At 43.2% G+C, this 25,896-nt stretch overlaps 1 protein-coding gene across 1 annotated transcript; it reads right to left on the bottom strand.

The window, feature by feature from the left end:
* Positions 1–408: 408 nt before the first annotated feature.
* LOC117431541 (BOS complex subunit NOMO1-like) lies at positions 409–25,879 on the bottom strand. Its single transcript, XM_058996602.1, has 47 exons — positions 25,627–25,879; positions 24,029–24,308; positions 22,990–23,138; positions 21,854–22,009; positions 21,666–21,751; positions 21,100–21,245; positions 20,824–20,971; positions 20,296–20,469; positions 19,774–19,928; positions 19,510–19,621; positions 19,301–19,398; positions 18,764–18,947; positions 18,515–18,645; positions 18,200–18,355; positions 17,835–17,913; positions 17,134–17,301; positions 13,548–13,766; positions 12,173–12,262; positions 11,963–12,008; positions 11,709–11,809; positions 10,703–10,809; positions 10,512–10,584; positions 10,013–10,165; positions 9,695–9,832; positions 9,188–9,277; positions 8,947–9,052; positions 8,570–8,720; positions 8,081–8,258; positions 7,781–7,922; positions 7,510–7,641; positions 7,205–7,341; positions 6,869–6,956; positions 6,707–6,770; positions 6,353–6,448; positions 6,015–6,224; positions 5,840–5,922; positions 5,542–5,701; positions 5,173–5,299; positions 4,549–4,662; positions 4,238–4,365; positions 3,745–3,886; positions 3,577–3,660; positions 2,914–3,024; positions 2,546–2,647; positions 2,106–2,225; positions 1,885–1,977; positions 409–1,619 (listed from the first exon to the last, which is right to left on the bottom strand). The coding sequence occupies exons 1-47, from the start codon at positions 25,640–25,642 to the stop codon at positions 1,485–1,487; spliced, it is 5,958 nt and encodes a 1,985-aa protein (XP_058852585.1). The 5' UTR covers positions 25,643–25,879; the 3' UTR covers positions 409–1,484.
* Positions 25,880–25,896: the final 17 nt, after the last annotated feature.

The following is a 25,896-nucleotide window of genomic DNA, read 5'->3' as shown; positions in this document are numbered from 1 at the left end:
GTCGCTCATTAGAGGTTGTCAGCACTGCCTCCTGTAAACAGCGCTTCCCCAAGACCACACACAGGGTGGGGGGGGTTTTCGGAGCGTAGTTGCTGCAACCAACACATCTGTAGCTGCTACACCCGTGTCTTGCAAAGCTGTCAGCACCTCCTGCTCTCCTTTTCAGCACAACACTGCCACATAGAGGTGGGTTTTGCGTTGCTTCCTCCATGGTTGCTTCTGTTGCATTGCTACAGATCCCTATATCCTTGTGTAGCTCAACTAAAACAGGTCTCGCATTTGGAATATGCCAATTTTCTTAAGAGGTACACAGAGAGCAGAGCTGTCTTCATGAGGCATCACGTTTCAAACTTAAAAAATAAAAAATAATAATACATTTTCTAAAAAGTAAGATCAAGCGACATCAGCTGAAAACCCAGGTCATTTTTATTAGGTTCAATATTTCAAAATTATTCACATTCTTTCCCCAACAACCCCCCTCCCCAAAAATTAGTTTTATACCAGCAAGTCCCTAATTCACTTGCATTGTAGTAACAAAGGGAAAGAACTAAAAGAAAATATTCCACAATTCATTTTTTATTTCCTGAAAAAGTGGGCTAAAATAGATATCAAATAAAGATCTGATCATTCAAATTTAAAACTAAATGAAATTGAGGAAACTGAGGAACCACAGTGGATAATAAGTTCTGACTATCCAGTAATGTTGAGTTTTACTGAGATCCTAGAAATAGTTTTCCTGCAGGACAACAAAACCAGTAATGGTCCAATTTTTCTTTTTTTTTTTTTTTTTTTAAACCAAGACTACTCCAGTCTCAACAAGGCTCAAGAATACAAATTTCAATGCCTCACACAGAATCCTTTTTGAAAGGGCTTTCAGTCTAGGACTTCAAGTGAAATTATTCACACTGAAAATGCAGATACCTCTGTACTCACAAATGCACACACACAATATGGAGCAGTGGGCTAACTCAATAGCCTCTGATGCATTGGCAGGAGATAGTTAGGCCACAGTGCCTGACTATTTAGAAACTGACTATATAGAACACTAAAATTAAAAGAAAAAAAAAAGAAAAAAATGCAATGAATAGACCAAAATACAGAACACAGTAGACAAGTCCACCATTGCTGTGTACTCTGCAGCACCTTTAAAATGCCATGGATGGGAATACCCAATGCCCATATTTTGGTCGATACAGAAAATTAGAACATGGGACAACCGGATTGAGCACAAAGAATACAGTAAAATGATCGCTTCGCACTGGGAGGTTCTGTGGTAAGGTCAAGAGTGATCAGAGGAGCAGGTGCAACATGCCTCAAGCTGATCAAACAGTCTCCAACACTCCCAATCTCAATACAGGAATTCTCACTGTCACTGTGGTGGTATGTCCCCCTGCTTGGTGCAATGACGAGTCAGAGGCTCCAGGCTCTGCCAAGTCTAGGCTTGAAGAGGGGGGGGGGGAGCTCTGCTCCAAACCCCCACCTTCTTATGTGCGCCTGGTTTTCGCTCTCTTGGACTGGCGTTTGGCGTCCTCAAAGGCGGCGCTGTCTCCTCCTCCTGCCTGACCCAGGGCTCGCACCCCCTGAGCACGGCTCACTAGCTGGAGCAACACTGGGATCACCTGAAACAAAGAAATAACATTGGCTACTCACGCTGCAGAGATGCAAAGATCACACTTTGGAACTGTTAGTAAATCTTAAATATTACAATGTCATAATATTCATCCTTAGAAAGGGTTACCATTCACTGGTAACAAACTAAACGTTAAAATGCCACAGTATCATCCTTGGGAAATGGCAATATCGTATTCTCAATAGTAACACGTCTACATGAATGGTCATAGGTTATATGGCTAATATAAGCGGTACTGTAGGAGACTGAAGAACCTTCTCATGGTTGTAGGCAGCCAGCAGGAGCAGCAGGGTGAGGGGCAGTGCAATGTAGGAGCCTTGAGACACGTCCTGGTCAGGCAGTTTACGCTGGGAGAAACACACAAAACACAGCGTTAAAACAAATCATCAACATTTGGACAACAAAAAAAACAAGGTTATCCTTGCAAAATAACCCCCCTTGAGTCAATCTGAGGGAAGGTCGCTGGACTACTCACCGTGGGGTTGAAGGTCAGGGTGACATGCTTGTGGTAACCAGAGGAGCTGAAGGAGACCTGAGGCAGGGAGAAGTCGTACTGCGAGTGGGAGAGCGTGGAGTCCAGCATCATCACATAGTTCTGCAGAGCAGAGAGAGAGAGAACAGGAAGTGTCAAACAGAGGCAGTTTAGTGTGCCTCAGACCGCAGCACAACCTTAAAGTCACTTCACAACTTAACATCAAGTCGTTTCTTACAACCATGAAGCTATATTTATGGTACATTGTTGCGTCAATATAAACTATATTAAGCCACCTGTTGTAGTGGAAACCTGGAGGGTCATTTTCTTCTAAACAGTAGTGTAGGAGTCTCTGCTATACCCAGTTATTGACACATGAAAAACAGAATAATCAAAAACAAAAAGTGCATGAGCGCAGGGTGCTGGTGTGTACTGTACTGTACCTCTCCATCACGTAGCAGTGGTGGAAAGTGGAAGAACAGAGACTGTCCCAAAGACACAGTCTGAACAGGGTTATCCAGATTGCCACTTTTGTAAAGCTTCACCTGTTTAGAGAACAAGACATACATGAGGAATCATTCTTTTGCATTCTGTTTCAGTTGCTGTCTTGCAAATTGTTCCTATGTGCTTTAGGTAAATAGAAATTTAAGAGCATCGATCTTCACTGACCTCGAACATCTATTTTCTGAGTTAGCAATCACAACTACTCTTTCCTTTCCCCATCTCAGACACTAGGAATGCAAAGCTAGGCAAAACCTATAAAGTGCATGCATAATAATAAATTAAAAAAGCAGGAAAGGGGGCCGCTTACCCAGAGTGTGGGGAGGAAATCAGTAGAGGTGATCACGTTGCCACTCAGATCAAATTGGTTGATCTGTCGGAACGCAATGATGTTCACACCCTCAATATCGCTGTTGCCAACCTGCAAAAATGTACAAAAAGTCATCTTTTTGGCACACTATACAACCCATCAAATATACAGAATGTAAACTGTATTGACTACAGACTCAACCAAATAAAGGATGATAGACCATACCAGAAATATCCTTCAACTCATTGGCAAAGTTTACTTCACCCCTCACAGTATGCTGGTCAAGCACCTTAAGAATATCTGAAGTGACAGTGGCAGTTTTCAACTAACTGGTTCAAAAGAAGGGTGTGAATAACACTTTCCATCTGACTCTTAAAAAATGAGTTCATATATAGGACACACAACACCAGTTATACATTTTTTAAACTGTATATGAACTAAATTTTTCACAGTAAAAAATGCTGTGTTAATTGCTGAATAGCATCAGTCACTTTAATTATTCCCTTATTAACATTCTAATGACAAATCACTGTGGATGGTGTCAAACGAGGCTTTGAAATGCGGGTTGTTCTGAATTTATTATAGCAGGTGGCATTGCCAAATGTTTTACATGACTTTTAAAAAGGTACTTGGCTGTGGGACAGAAGTGGTTTTGGCACTGACCTCGATGGCGCGGTGCTGTGGCAGCGCTCTCTCGATGTGGTCGTTGCCCTCGGCTCGCAGTTGGATCAGGTACTTGCACCCCGGCTGTAGAAACAAACAGAGAACACATTATTAAGTTAGAGGCGTGCATTGCATCTCAGATTGCGTGCAAATGTCCCGTGTACTCACCAGCAAGCCACGCAAACGGAACTTGCCCTCCTCATCTGTGACCGTGTCTTCAGCATACAGGCTGCAGTCGCCCTGCCCCACCGCCTCCACAGACACACCCTGCTCAGCATCACCGCTCAGAGATGACACTGTGCCATAACAGCTGGGGGTAGAACAGGCAGAATCAGAAAAGTGTTGGAGCAAGGATATTAATATTAATTGAGGATTACTGCTCTGGAACAACGACGATGACAGGAGTCATTCTAGTACAGTCGGTTGGTGAAATGTTTGATTTAGTGAATAAAAGTACAGTGTAAACCCTGAATATCTTCTGCTTTCATTATTGAAAACAACTGGATGTGATATGTTCCAGGCAGGTTACAGCGGACCAAACTGTTTTGTATTATGGACTTGGATTCTTGCCATCTACTGTAAAAGTGTTACTAACTCAGAAACCTGAAGTAGACCATGCCTTTGCTTGCCTGCTCCCCACTGCTTCGGATCTCCTGCTCACCTGTATGCAGTCTTGTACCCGATGATAGCTATGTTCAAAGTCTGCCCCTCCTCCACCTCGATCGACTGGGACGCAGGTTCGAATCGGAACTCCTTCATCATGGGCTTGAAGTAATACTGTCCGGGGCTCTGTGTGCACACGAAGTGGACAGCTCAGCTCCCTGTGACATTTGAACACTACAGTACATTAATATATCTCTAGTGCCATTTCATTTTCCCCACTGCAGCCTTGTCAAGGATAATCTTGTATAGACTTTGGTATCAATGGTCCCTCTCTTGCTAGAGATTAGAATTCAGTGCATGTCTGCATACCAGGTTGTTGAAGGTGAGGACTCCGCTGTCCTGGGTTAGCAGATTGGAGCGGAACTGCCCTCCACTCAGAGACAGCAGAACTCCCGAGAGAGGCTGGTTGTCCTCGGACTTGATCTGGGGGAGGGGGACACAAAGCGAACATTAACCACCGAGAACATAGAGCATTGCTGTTTTTCTACATGCAATTTCATATTTCGAATTTGACATTTTTTTTTACCATTTAATCTCTAAAGGGGCAAAGTCTCTAGCTTGACAAAGATCTGCATGTGAGCATACTTAACCATGTAATGCCCAAGCATTTTTTAAATGAGAAAAGCAACTTTATTTATGCAACTAGATTCTGGTTATTGTACAAAATACTGTCAGGCAACACAATGTACTGCATATGAAAAAGTCTGTCTTTTACGGCTGGATTTAAAAACTAATAATATAGAGTGGTGGCTAAGCATTGTATCATATGTGATACAGAAGTGGGCATTACAGGGTTAAACAATACATTGTCTATAACTTTAAACACTTACTCCAGACGACTAGTAAATGTGTCTTTATCCTAACTGATAATGGATTACACTACATCTTTGTTGTGATGCCTCTTCCAATGGAGTTTGTGGTGCAGCCCTTTACCTCAAAGGTGACACCCGCCAGTGCAAAGGCCTTGAAGTCCCCCTGTGTGCCCTCTACCGGGCTGAGCACAAAGCCCTCCTTGCTGGCAGTGATGGTGTACTCAAGGTCCCGGTGAAGGGGGCCCACACTGTGGAAAAACCAGCATGCATCATTAGCTTGGAGTACTACCGATAGGGAAAGCAGCAATTGCATTATAACTAAATGCAGGGAAATATCCTGCATATGCTGTTTGTTTATATTTTATTTTGCATCTCAAGAGCACTGCTTGCAGGAGCACTAAGGTTTGAAAACATCTGAAACTACCAAGGAGCTCTCTATTCGTATAATCTGAACAGCGTGGTGGTGCACTGCAGCTTTAAAACCTGTTACCTGTAGGCTCCCCCCTCGTTGGTAGCGACAGTAATTAGTGGCGTGGTAGCCCCCTTCTCAGAGATGGTGATTTCCACTGCTTCTAGCTCTGGGTGGATCTGACCCTCCAGGAAGAGACCAGCTTTCCCCTCCACCTCCACCAACTGGCCTGGGCAGTTCTCTGAAAGGGCATCACATGCACAGGGAATAAGCACAATCTATTGAATACAATGCAATACAGGAGCCAACCCAATAAAATACAACTCCTCAAATCTAAGGGACAACACAATTGGGGCATGGTGGAAATTACTAACTTTACCTCCAGTGATGGTGGCCTCCACCTCAGGAGGGTAAAACAGCAGCTCTTTGGATGAAGGGGTTACAGTGATCTTCTCACCAGCCCTGAGAAACAAACACAAGAAAAAGGATATAAAGTAATTGTTCATTTGAATGAATTAAAACACAGGTGCACAGTTCAGTGGCAGCCTCAGTACCTAGCCCAGTAGGAGAACTCATAGCTGAAGGGGCCGTGCAGATCCTCGGCTCTCTCCTGGACAGGGGGGCTCTCCTTGCTTTCCCCCTCCCCTCTTCGCTCCCGCTCCTGCCTGCGTAGCTCAATCTCCTGCAGCTGCTGCTCCTGACGCTGCTCCTGGAGGGACTTGAGAGGACCGAGCACTAGGGCTGGCTCACTCTCAATGGAGGACCTGAAAGAAACAGAAAGGGAATCGCTAGAAACACACGCACAGGGCTGCCCAGTTTGTGAACCACTGTGATAGAGGGCAGGAGACAGCACACACACTGTGTATGGATTCCAGCTCCACTTGCCACTCACTTGATGGTAACAGTGATGTCCATTAATGTATCCGTGGTGATGACCCCAGTCACATGGTGCCGAATGGCAGTCAGAGTCAGGATACTCGGAGCAGACCTGAGGAAACACACACAGTCAAAGAATAGTAGAGGAAAGTGCAATTACAATTTGTAATGGTAATGCTTTAGTTTCTTAAAATGTAAAACATGTTTTCTTTTACGGTGAATCCTTACAGCAACTTCTTAGGTTTGTGATTTGATACTTTAAAGTTGCTTTAAAGCCTGTACTTACACATGCTCACATGAAAATTCCTGGTTATTACTAAAATCTTCCCCGCTACCTTGGTGACATGACTGGAAGCAGAAGGATTCTTACGTGTCATAAGTGTAGAAGTCCTGCTCAAACTGATGACATGAGCGTGGAGTGACCTTGTACACACCTGAGAGGAAGCAGAGAGGGGACATGTTAGTGATGTCAGCACAGATATAAATACCTCTGCAACAGTACACTAGTAAGCAGGGGTAACTGCAGCAGTACCTGGCTTGGACAGGCAGAAGCGATTGACTCCCTTGGACAGGTTGTAAACCCCCACATTCTCAGGACCGCTGCCATCCTGGTAGAACTCCTGAAGCAGATCAACGGGGGACCCAGTCAGAGAAAGAAACAGCAACGGTCAACTACACTCAAAGATCAACAGTGACACTCACATTGCTAATCAACAGTCTACTCGGGATCCATCGTTCATCTGATGCTATGACAGAACCCCCTATCACACAAGAAGACCTCTTCATGGTGTCTCCTGTTGCTGCCTATCAAGTTACAGAATAGATTTCTTTCTGGTGAATACCCAGGAAGTAGTTTGCAGGTACTGACCAGTGTGATGGCATGGGACAGCGAGCAGCGCAGCATGTATCCAGTCTGCTTAAACTCCACCCCCAGCACATCCTCCTCCAGAACCTCCACCTCCACAGACTTGTGTTTCCAGCACCACTCCTCCTGTCCGATGCTCACTGAAAAAAAAAAAAAAAAAAGGTAAAAAGTGAGAAAATCCTTCCTAATCCCCTCCCTTATGAAATTGTTTATCTGGGATAAGCAATTACGTACACAAACAACTAACCCTGAGGCAGATATTTATAAAAAACACACACACTTGCTTGTACATCGAATTCAGACCGTACCTTTGTATTTGCCGGGTAGGACACTGTCGAAGGAGAACGGGATGGACTCCCCTTTCCCAGAGAGCTGAGCGCTGCGCTTTTCACCCTGACGGCTCACCGGCTGCAAGGTCACTGTGAGGTCACCGCAGACAGCTGTGAAAGAGGGTCAGTTATTACACAGATCCGCCCAGATCATTAGGGTAAGCATGCATACCTGATCTACAAGCCACAGTGTTTCAGTGATATATTAAACTAGAATGGCTGTTCTAAACAGTTCCGGAGGCTGACTCACCCAGGCACGAGACCTTTCCAGACACAGAGGCCATGAGCTGAGTGAAATGGACATCATCCAGGGGCCTGTCGACCAGGGACACAGCTAGGGACTTGGGAAGCAGGGCCAGGCCTGCCTTCACCTCTGACTCGGGCAAAGACACCTGAAGAGACAGAAAGGAAAGAGGGTTAGAGAAACGGTCTGTAAGGGGCTATGGATTGAGAATGAGCTGCACTGCAAAGATTTCCTGCATTGTGATATGTAGAGACAAATAACAGCAGACATTGAATGAGAGAGCAGAAGTGTGTGCTCTCTGGTTACCTGGATGCTGTACTCTCCAGGCTTGGCCTGGAAGCAGAAGGCTCCCTGGGGGTCAGACTCGACGGTACGGGAGCTTGTCTTCTCCTTGCCCTGAGGGGTCAGTGTCACCTTGTAGCGGCTCCGCTGCTTCATCCCCTCAGGCAGGAGCAAGATCGATATCTGACCACACACATTGAACCTGCAGGGAGATAAAGGGGACAGGACTGAGTACAAGATACTGACCTCCCCTTTTCAAACGTGCTTTACCTCCCAACGGAAAAATGACTGCACAATGGCTTCCCTGCAATTATGCTTTGCTCTGCAACTACAAATTCCTTTGTAGTAACTTCTCTAGTCTCCTATATTTTATACTTTCTTACTTGTTAGATTCTAAGATTAACATTTTAAAATCTAACTGGCAACCAGTACAATTACTGTTCCTGGTAGCTCCCATACCCAGCAAGACCAAGTCACTGGTTCCCCCAGTTTAACCCCACTCTTACATCTCACCCTGTAGTGATGATGTCAGGGAGCTGGGGTGTGTTTGGAGCGATTTTGACAGTGATCGGCTCAAAGAACATGCGCTCCTTGTTGGTTCGGATGGTGTAGGTCCCTGTGGTCATGTTCTCCAGGCGGAAAGAACCGTCTCCCTTTGTTAGGACTGGAGGACAGGGAGAGACAGGCAGCGACAGGCAGCTTAATCGATTCTGTACACATTCTCATAAATTACATCCACAGAGTGAAATGCATTCACACGCAGGGGTACCGGACAATTCAATTAAAGGTCTTCTCTGATGTTATGGGGATTGTAATGAAGGAACCCAACAATGTATTTACATGCCCATATTTACCATTTACTGTAATATATGGGTCAGCAACCTGCTCACCTTTGATTTGGTCGTTGAGGTTCACAGTGGCATCGGGTACACCCTGTCCTCCTGGGCTGTTCAAAACCCTGCCAGTCACAGAGAATCCCATCACACGAAAGACGGGCTGTAATTTTAATCCACAACATTTGTTGATGTACATTATGTAGTATAGAGCCATTCTATCTTCTACTATGACATGGTAGTCAACTCGAGAAACCAATGTAGTTCAAAATATAACACATTTACCACTGACACTCACCTCTAGCTTTAAACTGTCATGCTCTACTCTGAAGTCCATCCGTGACGGAGCAACATCAAAGGTAATTCTCTCTCCTCTGTAGAAGGGTAGCTACAGTAATTTAGATCTGTTAATAATCATCATTCTGCAACACTTGACAATATCAGAATCACTGTAAATTGCTATTATATCTTGCAAATCCATGAATTCCTCTCCTCTCCCAAGAAAGCATTCAGTTATTCTTTCTCTTGGTGCGAATATCTGAATTTATCAAATCAAAGTCATCTCCAAAGTCTGAACTTCATTTGCTTTGATGACAAGGACCTTTTAACTGTCGGTCATGAAGGCCTATTTACACTAATTTTAAGTCACCAGGTGCAGCTGACGGCAGTTAATTGAAGATGTGCTCACAGTCTGATTAGCTGATTAGGCACACCTGGTTTACGGCTGTTGTAAAACAGCAAGTGTAGTTTCACAGAGTTTAATAGAACCATGAGACAGACAGGCAGTGCCCAGTGCTGTACTCACCACAGTGTACTCTCCACTGGGGAGGGATGAGAAAGTGAAGGTGCCATCCTCTCTGGACAGCACACTGCAGAGGAAGGACAGAGAGTCTCCTTCAGACTGATAGCCTTCCACCGAGGCCAGGCTGCAGCCAGAGATATCCTGGGAACGAGCAGCAGTCAGTCAGTTATACTCACCATAGTAGAAATCAACAACGTTATACACTCATCATGTCCTTTGAGTTATAATACTTGCATAATGTAAATTAATGAATGCAAGCAAGAAAACTAAATGCTGTTTTGAAAAAGAGCAATGCGATGGCTCAGTTTCTCATATTCTCACCTCTTTCCTGACGGCTGAGGAGAAGAGCAGGAAGGTGACCTCCTTCATGGGCTCCCCATCACTGCGCACTGCTCCTGAGACATCATACCCCTCCACCACTAGGGGCGCTGCGGCCTGGGCATTGGAGTTAGAAACACGTACAGAGGTGGTACCCTGGAGGAGAGAACCAGGGACAGGGTTAAACACCCAGAATCGAGACCAAGACCCAGTTACTGTGTTAATTTCACAAAGGGTTCTGGAATAGCCTAAAAGTTGTCAAGAGATTTAAATGTTATTTTTCTTCCACAGTTTGGCGTCTGGAATATTTTTTTCCACAAGAGATGCGTTTTACTTTGGACGTTAATAAAGGAACCAATGATTATTTTCCTGGTGCTAATAAAAGGTAAGAAAATTGATTTTAAAGTACTGCTGATCAGTCTTTTAATGGTTCACGCCACTCTATTTTGCAACACTTTCCCTAGATTTCCGCTCTTGGGGGCAGAGGTTTTCAATCTCTTACCTGCTGCAGGGTCCATGTGGGGTGAGATGCAAAGATATCGTAGTTGCCAGGCAGCACTTTTGAGAATGTGTACCTGTTGGATAAGTAATGTTACTGTATGTTTTCAAAGCCCTGTTTTTATGAAGTTGTTACTTAAGTCCATCATTGCTCAGTCAGTAACTGCTAGCTGGGTTGTGGGCCAGACTACTCACTTGCCCCCTGGCTGTGTGTGGATGGTTTGCATGTCAACGTCATCTCCAGACTTCCTCAAGGACACCTGAACCCCACCAGGCCCAGACTCCTGGCCCTTGCTCAGCACCTGAGAGTTAAAATGGAACAACACTCAGCATTCACAAGGCATTCTCTATCCAATAGAAGGAAATACAGATTTTGTCTCTGGGTGGCAGTACGCCGCCTAATCGGGATACTGACAATGAGAATTTGTGCTTAAATGGGATACAACTCTGGGAGACGGTTCTTCCCAATGCTATTTATGTTGTTTAATTGGGACATCACTTTTTTAAATTGCGATACAGTATTTTCAAATGATGAACAGAGATCGCTTTTCAGAGCAAGACAGGTTTGCATAGCACAGTGCAGCGAGTACGTGATTACACTGTGACTTGCATAAACCACGTTGAACTCTTGAAGGAGCTGCAGTCTCCTGTGATTTCTCAGCTGCTGTTGCAAAGAAAGTTGGCGTATCAACATCGCAGGTGCCTCACCTTGTGATAAGATGTGATTTTATTTATTTATTTTATTCCAAAACAGCAATTAATTTTGTTTAGGAATAAAAAAACAGACTTATTTTAAATGATGTATTTAACATTTAATCATAATGTCATGTGATTTCATTCTTTTTCTTTAGAAACAAAAAAGTGTGGCTAAGGTCGTTTAATTGGGACAGAAACTTATTCAGGATATTTTTACTTCTCCCAAGGCGTCCCGATAAAGCAGTGCTGACCGTACTTCCTGTGGGGTTCTCCCTCAACTGATATCCAGCTGTACTGGACAGAACATGCAATCCCATTGTTTGATAAGTTACTATGTGTGATGCCAGATTGATTCCATTGATTGGAACTAACTAGACCTTCAAAAGCTTGAATGACACTGAAGGGCATGAAGGTAATATTCGCTCATATTTTCAATTCTAAATAATCACTGCTAACATTTTTTATATAATGGTTCAAATGTATTTGGCACCATGTTACAACTTACAGTCCCAGAGACAGAGAAGCCAGTGAAGACAAAGTTGATGTCCTCTCCTTTGGTGCAGATATCAGTCACACCATCCACATGGAGATCAACACTGGTAGGCTCTGCAGTGAGAGAGAGAGAGAGACACACACACACACACACATTTGGGTTAGGAGGGGCACAAGGGCATTGACTAACTGCCTATGATATATGAGAATCAGGGTGAAAGTTATTTATCATCTTGCAGAACAAACAAATCTCAGTGCATTACTTACCAAAACTCCATCCAAGTGGAGGCTCAATCGTCAAAACAAAATCGCCCTGAAAATGAAAGCGAGAGAATTACTGTTTGAGAGTGGAAATAGAACAGGAATGCCAGCCACAGCAGAAATCGCAGTACAGTACAGAGCCAGGTTGCCAGTGTTCCTCGAACCCATCCCTCCCACTCCAGTCTTATTAAGAAAGTGCGCTGCCCTCCTGCTCACCTTGTCATATAGGGGTATCATGAAGTATCCGTTAATGGGGGCACAGTCTGTCTGGTACTTCAGTGATCCCTGCTTAGTGTACAGCTTTATCTGAAATAAAGACAGAACAAACAATGAAGCTGAATGTACGGCAATAAATTGCATGCAGTTAAGAGGTAGCTGAGAGAACAGGAGTGTCGTGCCATATCTCAGTATAATAATTTTAAAAAAAACAACACTGACAAAACTTTAGGCTAGCAGCATCATACACGGCACGCTTGTATTCTTCCAGATAGAGTCACAAGCAGGTTTTAATAAACGTGCATGTCACATAAGAAATCATAAGATCCTTATCCCATTGCAATTGGGTACTTCTGGAAATGCTGTCAAACTTTGCCTATTTATAGATTCTGAAAACGAGTCAATTCGTGAAGAGAGACTACTTTGTAAAAGTAAGTTTATTGCTTATATCACGTGACACATAGGAACAGGAGACTCCTGCTACTTCCCAGTTTAGACAGGTCTAAACCGTCAATACCAATTGCGTTACAGCAGTTTCTAAAGTGACATAGATATAATAGAATTGGCACTGTCAATTAAACAACCAACATCCGTTGACTGTCTTAGATTTAGCCAGTACTCTGCCCCAATGTAATGCTATTGCTTTAGGCTGCAGTGAAGGGATGATCACCTGGCTTTTGTAAAAAAAATAAAAATAAAAAAATACATCTAGGAGCAACCCAATTACATTATTCATACCATTAAATATATAATGATTTCACATGTTGTTCGTGTGATTTATATATTTATATTTTCATTTGGAATCAAATAACATTTGGTGACAATAGCTCGATTTGCATGATTTGACACCTGAGAGACACAGGACAGGTTGACAGACACACGGCTGACACTGGTGTCACTTTTCAGTATTGACGGCTGCGCAATTCTCTGTCTGAAATCATGCAAAGATGATCATGCTGAAACGAGGAAACGCTGACGGGAATGACACTGATAACCACATCACACGATTGTTTTCTTGCACTTGCGCAAATCATTCGTGATCGTAGATTGAAACAGAGACGACAGGGATGCGTTCACTGAGATCATTCTGCGCAGATTCTGAACAAATTAGCCAATGGGTGCGTTCACGGCGATCATTCTTAGAAGATCATTGGCTAACTTGGTCAGATTCTGAACATAATCTGCGCAGAATGATCTCCGTGAACGCACGCATTGTATCACACCGTCCGCATTAACAGCTGCGCTATTACTATTAGAAATGAGTTGTTAAACTGTGCTGCTTGATTTTGGTATGCACAATTGCACAATCAGGGCCAAAAATTGGCAGTCAGCTTGCGATGACTCGCTCTTGTTGGCCCGCTGCGGGTACACTCACCTCGATTAGGGAATAATTAATCTCCAGGTCCGACTTCACGAACCCCCCGCATCCAACCACGATATCCTCGGCTTTCATAAAGGCTAACTGAGCGCTAACTGCCACCAAAAACACCCAGGGCACCCCCATCTCTACCGGTTTGTATGTAGCCGTGCAGAATCTGGGTTCGGTGCTGCCTGTGTATCCACCCGCAATCCCTGAGCTGTTTTCTTCGGTCAATCACTATATGCAAGGCCGCTGCTGACGGTTCCGGACCGAAAGAGTACCTTTAGGGGGCAGAAAGATAGTACTCTGTGTGATACAGCGACATCTACAGAGCTGGAGTAGGTGCTGCCTGTCTGCGAAGACACCTGCCATTGCAAGTGAGAAAAAGCCATTAACCCTTAAACTAAACAGCAGATTTCATCAGATGAAATCCAAATGTTTATTATTATTATTATTATTATTATTATTATTATTATTATTAGTTCACCGTGACAGTGGCTAGTGTTTATGATGCATGTGTAAAAAATAAATTAAGAATGGGTTACAGCTTTGTGTTTCAACTGTAGGACCGTTTTCATGAGTAAAGAATCCATGCTTGACATTAATATTTACATTTTTATTTTATTTTATTTATTTCAGCAGTATTGTACAAATTTAACAGTCTGTTTTTAAACAAGTGTAACTAGATGACACTTTACATTATGGATCTTAAAGTCCAGGGATTGGCAATAAAGCATAGGACTAGTTAAAATCTTCAGACTGAAGGAAGTAAGTTGGGTTTACATTTTTATTGCAACCACCCCCAGGTCCTTTGTATTGCATTGCCTAATAGGAGCTGTAGTCTGGTGCAGTGCTTGAGCCCATAACATTAGCCACGCCCTGCTCCCTAAGCATGTTCCAACATTTATCAAAATACATGATTAGTTTACTTTCCTGAAAGACATGCTGGTGCTAAAGGTATTGCTTCATGACAACATGGACCTGTTTACTCAAGTCACACACTGTGGTGTATACATCTTAACTGACTTATACTATGTGTCAATTATTCAATTGGATATGATGGGCAGTTTATGAATAGGAACCTTATTATGCAGACATCCCTTACACATGCCACATTTACATTTGTACCTATATCTATGAAATAGCTATGGAACTATCAAATTGTTATGGAACTTGGATAGGATATTCTTTAGTGCATAACTTATTGACTGATACCACTGGCTCTGAATTTGTATTTACAGCTATGGCAGGGGGTGATAAAAAATGCCTGCTTCAGCTGTGTGGTGTATTAAAACCCTTGCCATGCACCATATACAAAGAGAGCTTACATTTGGATATAGTTTATAATTGATTTTAATGGCGCTCCACCTGGTAGCAGATGATTGTAACTTGCACTATTATTTTTAGAGCATTTCAATGAGTTTTTTTCTTAAAGGGGGTGAGAGCAAAGCTGTGATTGAACTTGGAGAGAAGCAGGGAGAGCAGACCACCGTTGAGCCTCGGCAGGCAGCAATTAGTCAGGAAGCACACCCAGACTGCGACGACCAAGGTGCAGTTCACTGTAAGACAGAGCCTCACTAGGATTGCATTGCACATCGATTGTAGTATCCCTCAGGCTGATTTTAAGACCAGGTGTCAGGTTTGGTTCTATCAGCAAGAAGATGCAGCATTGCAGCAGTCAAGTATTTAAAGTAACAGCAGCAGGTGTCAGAAAGCTTCTTTAAAAGCTAATGTCACTGTTAAAAAGCTGATTCTTTACCCTGTTCCAGAGTCCCTCCCCCTTACATCACAAAGGGAGAGCTAGTCAGGCTTGTTAAGCAAGTTCAGGTCAAACCTTCCATAACACTGCAGTGTAAACTTACACATAAGACACATATTCAATCAATAGAAAGCTTGATTCATTGTATTTTTGGAGTTAAAACATACAACAAATGCATTACTACAGGTTCTGGCACCAATTTGACTTAACATTCAGAAAAGCTAGGCTGATCAAAGCTCTGTGAAACCATTCCAAACAACACACATCAAAAGTGTTTAAAAAAACAACAACAACAATTTATTTCCCAAACATTTGTTATAACAAACAATGTCCCAAACATTAAAGAACATCAGTTATATCTTTCTACATTCTGGACAGTTTAGTGTTTTGTTAAAATAATAATACAAAAAAAAAAAAAAAATTAAAAAGACAAATAATTAAAAAGTAGTTAATAAAGACCATGTGCATTTCCCCCCCATCACCACCTACACCCAGTTATATATTCCATTCTCAGAGGTGACATACAGTAGAAAGGTGGTTATCATCCACACGCAGCGGAACAAAAAAACAGCAGTTTTTACAATATTAAGTTTTGTTTATATATATATATATATATATATATATATAAAACAAAACTTAATATTGTAAAAACTGCTGTTTGGCGATGGGCGATGCAAACCTATAGACGTTCTTCATAAAGTTCTTTCTGACAGTGCAGTAAAACAACTTTGGCTTTATGGCCATCAGATAAATCATAAATGACAGTGTGAGTACAAGTCTTCCTTCTGAGCCTGGTACAGCTTCTGGATAAGGAAGCCCCGATTTTCTCTGCAATTTGGAATGTTCAATAATTTTCTCCTCACCACAGCAATTACCCACACAGCTCAGGAGATCTGAAGGTTCAGTGGCTGTCCTCCAATCCCATTTATAATCCAGCTTCCTCTTCTATGCCCAGGAACTCAAGAGCAGATGTCAGCAAGCTACCGACCTCTGGAGATCAAAGGCCAGCCCTGCAGGTGTCTGCCCTTGATCTCACGGAGCACCTGGCCAGCAGGGTTCGCTGTAACGCGATGAGGAGAAGCAGTCCCTGATGGTTTTGCCTCCCTAACCCACGGGAGCGCCAGAGCCAATGCGACGCTCCCTCCAGATTCCCCAGTGAAGACCGGCAAGTCCGTACAGCCAGGAATGCTCACCCTGCACACCACACAGCTGTGCTTTTACCAGGTGAGCCACTCGGGAACCCGCAATATTATGTTTTGAGTCAGTAAGTAAATACACATAATAAAAAAGCATCTTTGAAGGAGCAAGAGAAGAGGGTCACTGGGTTGCTGGGCCCACGTCAGAATAGATTAGACAAAGATAGAAATAAACATTTGGTTTCAACTTCGCCAAAAAAGCTTTGCAGATTTACAGCATCCTAGTACTAATCTAGCTTTGCGATAGCAAGAATGGCTTTCTGTGAAATGTGTTTCACCTCAATCAAGTGTTAAAAAAGAGAAGGCAGTTTAATTCTGAAAAACAAATAAATCTATATTCTGAGCAGCTGTGGAAGAATGACCTAAACTAGTGTTCCTATAAAAAGTGGCCAGGTGACCACATAGTGTCAGATGGCACAACTGTCCTTGTGCATTTTTCCCCATTTAAAAAAAGCTGGCTTGTAGCAAGATATTTTAAAGCTTGTAGCCATGGAGATCCAGGACAGATAGGTAGAGTGACCCAAGAAACCTTTAAGAGAAACTGTAGATCATAAGTGAATAAAGAGTCAGCACAAAAACTCCAATGTGTTCCCTTCTATCGCTGTGTGCTAGAGCCACATTCGTGCCAATCTGTGTCTCTGTGTCAGGCGTGCGTCATATTGGCCCCTGTGTGCTGCTCCAGGAACACCCCTGACAGCTGGCCTGACCCCAATGGCTGGCTGATTCCTGAACCTGATCTGTGTTGTGGAGACATCCAGGATTCCTTCTGAGCCTGGTACAGCTTCTGGATAAGGAAACGCTTGTCTCGCCCCTCCTGAAACAACACACAGGGAAAAAAAGGCCAGGTTTGGCAAGTCAAAAGTAACAACAATAGGGATCACTGTGTCAATATACAGTTCCTTTCGGAAGTCTAGAACCATAGGAAGACATCCAGCTAGTCAGAAATAATTTTAAAAAGCGTTCCACAGTCAAAAGGGTCTGGATAGGTTTCAATACTAAGCTGCTTGCTAACGTGATCACATTGCAAAAAATACTGAAGTTTAAACACCAACATACTGTTTTTTAAACAAAATACAGTGCTCCCCCTTTCTAACACTGTAGTTGGGAGCCATAGTTATAAGACCGTGATATTTGTGTTCCGCCTTATAACAAGAATACTAGCGCTAGGGTAATGGCATTATGGGGCAAATGTGAGCCATGCCCGTACTGCCATGTAATCTGTTCTGCAGTATAAAGGAAATGCCTTATAAAGGGGGAGCACTGTTATCTGTACTTGCATTGACAAGCCATTAAAGTCATAGGAAATATAAAGTGTGGCAGTGAGTGCAGGTGGCGTGCAGTGCTCACCATGATGAGCTGATCTCTCAGCTGGTTCACAACGCGCTTGTGCGCTCCGGCCAGGGCGATGAAGTAAAACAGGACCATGCTGCAGCAACAACAGGCATTAGGACAGGAAACGCAAAATAGAGCTGTCAATACAATCAGGTTCTAGAAACTGAAACATTCTTGCAAATGCTGTACTTACTGCTTGTGGTTATGATTTATTTATCTTATTGTGAACAGTTATTATTGGACATATACAACAACCGTATTCACCTTGACCTCGCTTTTGAAAATGTCAACACTATTCAGTCATTGAGATTTAAACTCTACTGAATCAGTGGGGAGGTTTCTAATAAAGGGCTAAACCGCTGTGTTAGAGGGAGGCTCACCAGACGACCACGAAGAAGGGCACAGCAAAGGCCTCGGAGCCAACCCCATGGAAGAAGGAGCGCAGGCTGGGGGGAAGCTGGTCTATGGTGTTAGGCACCACCTCCCACGAGGTGGTGTAGTTCACAAAGGGGCCACAGGCCTTGGAGGAGTTGATCCTGTGAAACAAAGAAAGCGAGAGAGAGAGACACTGTGATTGTGGTCAATGACTGTCTGCCATATTTATTAAAACAGGAGTCCAAGATAGAATCCCCCTCCACGACTCTAAATACAGTTTGTTTGTTTTCTCTCTCCCTCATACTCTCAGAGGGACTCACTGTGCAATGCTCACTCCCACTGGCACGCAGGCCATTGCCAGGCCGATCAGCAGCACAGCCAGGAAAAAGAAGTTGGAGCTGGAGGCCCGGAAAGGACGAGTTGACGGGCGGCAGTTCTGCATCAGAGAGACCTGGGAGACACAGGGCATGTGTGTTAGAGTCACAGAGGCTTTCCTTCACTAAATACATACAAAACGGAAAGCGTTTAGTCCCTAAAGTATGCAATGTACAGTTAAAGCCGATGGGCACCTTCTTGATGTAGAAGATGATGAAGTACTTGATGGTGCTAATGGCAGGCAGCAGGGGGCAGTAGAAGGCTCCGATCCAGCAGATTGTCTGGCCGTACACAATCTCCAGAACGTTCTTCGGGATGGCAAACTCCTGCTGACCCCACCACATTGTCAGTGCACACGGGCAGTGCATCACGATGAGTCTGAGACAGAAAGAGAAAGAGACTCCCAGCTCAACAACAGGTCTGTAGAATAACTCCAGATCTTAGCATACACTTTACCATGTATTGGTTCTGTTGCTCCTGTATTGACATTTAATAATTTTCCCTACTGTTGGCAGTCAACTGCTTTCTGACTGCCCAGACTTCCATTACCTCTTTGAAAGGTCACATCACATTTTGGAATGAAGAAATGGAATATCAGAAGTCCGCAGCCAGTGGAAAGCAAAAGCAGCTCAGAGACAATAAATGCATTGCTTAGTGTGTAATTATATATATTATTATATATTTTATCCCACTTTCTGTTTATAAAACAAAAAGCAGGCATATGTACTTACTTCCTTGGAAACTCTACAAGTATTGTAACAGCTGCAATGATGATAAAATCGAATATCATCAGTTTGTACATCTCCTGGCCAACTCGGGACTCCCAGCACTGCAACCCAAATCAAACAAGATGGTTTGTGTGAGAAATTCACTGTCAACGTGATGGGGCTCAAAGAACACTCCTGTCTCCCCTTCATACCCACAACACCCCTTCACTCACCGGGTAGAGCTTGTGGTTGTACCCGCAAGGGCAGGGCTCCACACAGGCAGTGATCTGAGACCAGAGAGAGAAGAGCAGCACCCCGATACTGGCCAGCCTGACAAACACACATCTGGAAGGGGAAAACACACAGACACGTGGTCACTGCTTTAGAAATCCTACACCATGACAACCTTGCAAAGAGAAGCCACAATTCCAACATTCAACAAGCATGATGCAAGTCAACACATAGTGACGAGCTTGGTGAGGAGCTGGACAGCTTACCTCATGAGTGTGAAGCGGATCTCGAAGGCAGGGGTGTAATCCTCAAACTGGATGATCATGTCGAAGATCAGGGGGGTGACGAAGTTGGCTAAAGTGATGACAATGGAGGGCAGGTACTCCACAAGCAGATCCAGGATGAAGTTTTTAGGTTTTATCTGTGCAGAGCAAAACAAATTGGAAACCTATAATTGGTAGAGTAAGGTAAAGCGCTAGCCATTCATCACTTGAACGTATATATAAACAACATTAGTACACATTAAAATTTTTTCAGCTCTGTTGGAGTAATATGTAGTGAACATGCCTGGCCAATGGGTGTCACTGTGGCTCCATATAAAGAGATTTATTTCTGTGACAGCAGAAAATTCAGTAAATTAACTTAACATGTTTCCCCAGTAAGAGATGATATTTCTTGATTCCTATTCGAAACAAGAAAAAGAAAAGTGTAAAACAAAATAATAAAACATGAAATATTATCTGCTGCTAGGGAAAGATGATCACTGTGTGGTTGTCTGCTGTATGCACCAGTGTAGCCTGCTCCTGAGAGTAGATGGTGGCTCTGTAGATGGCATAGAAGCAGCCTGCCAGCACTCCCAGTACGAAGAGATTGAGGACCAGTCTGAGCAGGTAGATACGGCCCTTCTCCGCGAGAGTCCGCTCTGCAATCTTCTGCTTGATCCTCTCCTCCTCCAGATCTGTCTGCAGAGAGGAGGGACACAGTGCTGGTTGATAAGGTTTCATTAAAAACCATGAACAGATCATAAGTGTACCTCCAAAGCTCCCCGTTCCCTTTTAAAATCATGTAAGTACCATAAACCACAACGGCGTTCCGCTGAAATTAATTCCAGAACAGATCCATTAAAACCATCGGACTGTTTCAGTAAGATATAACCTTCATTAGCTCAGCACCACTACTGTAATTCCATTAAAAACATATGCTAAAGATGGTCCTTACCGAGGTGTGTGACTTTCAAGAAATAGCTAAATGTGCCACTTAGATATTCTCTTAGCCGTCCTACTTGTATACACCAGTGCCACTCAGGCAGCTCTCACCTTCAGCTCGTACTGCAGACTGCTTTGTTTCAGCCGAGCAGCATTCTCATCTGTGATGCAGAAATCCCAACCGGCAAAGATCTTGTTGCAGAAGCTCTGGAAGCGATCTTGATCCTGGACCAGATTCTGTTTGAATCCCTCCACGGACCTAGGGGTAAATAAATAAATACATAAATAACCTGGCTCCTTGCCGCTCAGTCCCTCAACTCATACAATCAGGCCACAGTGCCTTCCTCTCCCTAAGCTCAAACTTCCATAGTAAAATGGCAGAATTACCTTTTAACAATCCAGAGAAGACTGAGTAAGAGGTAGCCGATGGTCACTAGCAGGTAGGCCAGAGGCACGTTGTACATGAACTTAGTGAAATGCACAGTACTGACTCTATAGTAGCCATAGAACAGGTATGTTTCCTCCAGAAAACCCTAAAAACACAGAGGGAAGAATTTTAATAAACTTAGTGATCATAATGAAGGATGGCATAGGGTTTACAATATACATGTAGAAATGTATCAAGTGCACTGTTTTCAATATTTGTAAATAACCTGTGCTTTTATCCTGCTTTAATGGTGCTCTCCAGATTATCAGAGCCCATAAAAGAAGGTGCTGTATTATTATTATTATTATTATTATTATTATTAAGAACAGTAATAGTCAATTTATATTCTGATGGCATCAACCAAGTTTCAGGTGAACTTAAAAACAAAAGTCTGAGTTTATTAACTTACAAAAAACAGTTTCTGCAGGCACAATCTTGCAATCAGTATAAAAGGGTCAATGTTTTTTAACTCTGAACCTATCCTAGACAATTCAAAATCTCGTCCCATTTTAAGCCCCGTACATACCGTTCCAGAGAGCAGGTCTATGATGTATTGATGAAAGAGCACTAGGCCTTGGCGTGAGCTGCTAGGGTACGTTGTGCAATCACTCACTGGAGGACACAGACACAGACACAGTGTAACTATGTTGTTCTAACTAACAGCCCTGGACAAAGGCCCAAAACCTTTTGTTACTGTCCTCTTTAAAGTCTTACCATCTGTGTAGCTGGAGGTACCGTTTCCAAATCCGTATGAGGAGATGACAACTGGCAGTGTGATGAAGCCGAATATCAGGACAAACATCACGAAGTTCAAAAGGACCAGGAATCTCAAGAACGAGAAGTACGACAGTATTCCGGTACCAAATTTACCTGAAAAAACGAGGGAAAGGTTGTCAGCTTTGAAGCTCAAAATACAGGGTAAAGGCTGATGGACCAAATGCAGAGCAAAGACCTTACTATGCCAAACAAGTTCATAATTCTTGAACACTGTCCAATCACGGCCCTGAAAGGCCATTCCACTACAGCTTTAACAGGTAAAATGAGATCATTAACTATTTTAGTGTCAGGATGTTGGTTTAATTGGTTTAATTAAACAATTTAGAAAAGGATTGGAACAAAGACCAAAAGTGGAAGGGCCAACTTTGGCCATCCCTGCTGTGGATTCTCCACTCTACAGCGTCAGGGCAGACAGCACCTCTCGTGGTTCTCTTAAGTCCCTTTCACACTGGCATGCTCCACCTGGGTCGGAATCTGTGTCATACGGGTCAGCTATGTGATTTCACACTGCTTTTAATAAAGCAGGGTTGACCTGGGTGACAGATGCAAGTAAGCAATACGCATATCAATGCCCCGGAAGCAGCTTTTTACAGATGCTTCCATCCAAGCGTCTCTGGATTGAACCGTCGGCCCAAATGTTGATTCGAGCAAATGTTTCTTCATCCCTGCTGCAATCTGGCTCACGGTGTGTCTCAAGGAACAAAAATATGGCTAAACAGAATAAACAAAAACATTTCTTGCGGAAGTGAAACCTTCATGCAGGCGTGGCTGTTAGTTATTTCACCAGCCATCATGCATTTTGTCTCGCTCAACCCGGGTCAAAGCGTGTCAACCCACATCCTGAGGTGGGTCGCTGGGACCCAGGTACGTGGTTTCACATTACACTGGATTGTGACCTGGGTAGCCAGAACCCTGGGTAGAAGTGCCAGTGTGAAAGGGGCTTTACTCTCCCGTCTCTTTCTTTATCCTGCTCGCGCTCTCTCTCTCTCTCTCTCTCTCTCTCTCTCTCTCTCTCTCTCTCTCTCTCTCTCTCTCTCTCTCTCTCTCTCTCTCTCTCACACACACACTCTCACCCTCTATAGTGTGGATGTCTTTCCTCCAAAGCTGCAGTGTTAACAGCACCTCATGGCTCTCGTCTTTGAATCGCCTCCAGGATCGTAGTCTCCTCAGGTGAAATCGCTCCCAGCTGCTCAGGTCTTTGTTCTGCATTAGTTGCTGCTCTCTGAGGATCAGGAAGAGATTTCAGAGGGAAATAGACAGAAAACTCAGCCCATCAAGGGGGGGGGGGGGGGGGGGGGGAGACATTCTATTTTTGGCAACCTAATTCTCAATCCAACACTATACTTTGCACACAGTAACGCTGTTGCTCACGGGCATTTGGGTAGATGGGTTGGTGATCTGTCTATCAATTTTGAGATCAGGATGGAGTTGTGTAATTATGCAATTCATTATAGTTGTGTACCTATGCAATTTATTTAGAGTGGCATTACCGGGATATCAGGGATTCAGAGAAAACAAGAACATCGACAATGGAAACAACACAGATACACCTTGTTAGTATTTCCTGTGAAATAAATATACAGTTTACAACACTAAAGGGTTATTTTAGCTAGTCTTTCCATAGTGTCATAAGGTGTCTCTGGACTGCATTGTTCTTTCTGAATGGTGATCTCAATCTGGGCAGTGTATAGTACAGTATCAAGTTACAGTGCCGATATACAAATATAGCTCTGCTGTATAGGACAGCTCATTCACGAAGCACAATACTCGGCTTGACTTGTGGTGAAGCATTGTTCATAGTTATTGTTTGCCATTTGTATTTAATATCTGTGGAAGCTGTACCTTTAAGGTCAGGCAAACTGTGTATACTCTCTAGCTTCTTATCAGGCTGGCAATGCAATAACAGTGAGCTCACAGAATGGGCCCTGTGTAACCTGACCCACAATACATTTCTTTACCACAGCTCAATCAGGCTTCAATTACACCTGAGAATTAAACAAATGATAAACGGTCTCCTCTTTTAAATGTAATTTGCTTCCCCTTATGAATAAAGCTCAGCGTTGCAGTTTGGCTTGTTGTATTATTATATCAGGGTTCACACATTCCACTCACCTGGCTAAGAGGCGCTTCTCCTTCATGTTTACAGGCAGTTCTCGGGCCGGCCGTTGTGGGGTGGGGTCTGGGGACCTTGTCTCTGCGCTGATCCCCGCCCACCTGCCGCTGGAGGATGATCCAATTCGCGGTCGAGAGGTGCTCGCTCTTTGATCCCGCCCACTGCCCCTTGTTGACTGCTTCCTGCGGTATAGCAGAGACTGGTAACTGGGCAGCTGGTTCAACAGGGGGTTACTGGGCATACTGGCCGGACTGCTGGCAGGGTTTGAGTGGAACACTGCTACAAGGAGAAGAGATATAAGGGGAAGGCAGACAGACGCCATCAGTACTGTCCAACATGCAACAGACAGAGGATACAATTTGGTTCATTTGTGTGGGAGCTTTTCATTAAACACCTTTTCATATAAAATCCTCATTACCTGGATTAACTTCGCCAATAGGCCACTGACTAAGTGGCCACTCCAGGAAAATCTAAGGAATTCACAAACTGGGTACAAACAGGCTGAATGACAGCAGTGTGTGTTAAAGGACTATCGCGTATATGCCTAAAGCTAATAAAAACCCAGTATTGAAGTTAAGCAGCCTTAGAAATGACTTTTTTTTTTTTTACTGTCTTTCTCTGCACATATCCAAGTCTGCACTATGTGTGGTACTTTTTTTTTCCCAGCACTTTAATAACTACCTCTTTGTGTGGATTAGGAACATAAGTGAACTTTTAAGATTTTATACATACACATGGGGGGTATTTCTGAAGGTTGTGGTGCTTTTAGATAAAGTGTTTTTTTTTTCAGAGTGTTATTGGTGTAATAAAACAAAACAAAACGTATATTCTATTACAAAGCAGTCACTGGAAAATAAGGTGCTGTTGACACACGACACCCCCCCTCCCTTTCCCCTTTCCCTCTCATTCAAACACAATAACGCACATCTTGTATCTCCGGCTTAACGTGGACGGTAAGTGTCAGTTTCTCAGTACAAAATAATAAATGTAAACATCACATACAATTTAACTGATCACATAAAATTAAAACAGTCCGCTGTAGTTAATCTAATTCTACCAATGAGCACCTTCTCGTAATAATAACAACTCGTAATAATAACAACAAATGGTCAATACTCCCTCAAATGACTTAGATTCAATTTTTTAAAAATGTTTTCTGGCTAATGACAAACAAATATAGCACTGTCGCATTGTCTTAAAAAATAAAGTAATAATAATAATAATAATAATAATAATAATAATAATAATAATAATAATAATAATACGAGATGGACAACTTAATAAAAAATACAATATTTATTTTCATCAACAAATAACAATACTTGGTTTGGTAACTGTCCAGGCGTATCAACTACCCCCACAAAAAATGCTATCCAGCTATTTTTGTGACAAACCCATGAACACAGTCTTAACACTACATTCGAAATATTATCGAAATAATTTATAAAATCAAGGTTTAGTTTGAAAAGAAATTCCGAAGCTAAAAAAGTTGTGTGTGAAATTCAACTTCCGGTAAAAAAAATACTTCCCCCCCGGTTATTCCAGTAGGACGCCCTGCGTGATGTGAACCAGGGACCGGGGTAAACTGCAGACTTACCCCCTTCGGACGCCATCCTGTCGGGGTTGGTGCTGTTGCAGACTAGGTTCGATCTCAGTGTAGATCTGTTTCTATGGGTTTTCCGAAGTTTATAAAAAGGCCTATGTTTGCTATTGCTGTGCCGAAGTATTCAGCCTGCGATCTCCGCTCTCCCTCTATCTACCTGCCAAGGCTCCGCCCGGAAAGGAGGGGGAATCGGGGATTTGACACTCCTAGCTACAATTGGCTAAAATTACCTTTTCACTTTTCAGAAGCCAAAATTAGCATATC

The sequence above is a fragment of the Acipenser ruthenus genome, chromosome 22 (assembly GCF_902713425.1).
Source record: "Acipenser ruthenus chromosome 22, fAciRut3.2 maternal haplotype, whole genome shotgun sequence".
NCBI lineage: Eukaryota > Metazoa > Chordata > Actinopteri > Acipenseriformes > Acipenseridae > Acipenser > Acipenser ruthenus.
This window is presented reverse-complemented; position numbering and strand designations above follow the sequence as displayed.

Coding starts and splice junctions, on each gene's coding strand:
- LOC117431541 (XM_058996602.1), bottom strand. Junction 20,470..20,823: donor GTCTGCAGTACGAGCTGAAG/GTGAGAGCTGCC, acceptor TCCTCTCTGCAG/ACAGATCTGGAGGAGGAGAG. Junction 3,661..3,744: donor TCCGTTTGCGTGGCTTGCTG/GTGAGTACACGG, acceptor TTGTTTCTACAG/CCGGGGTGCAAGTACCTGAT.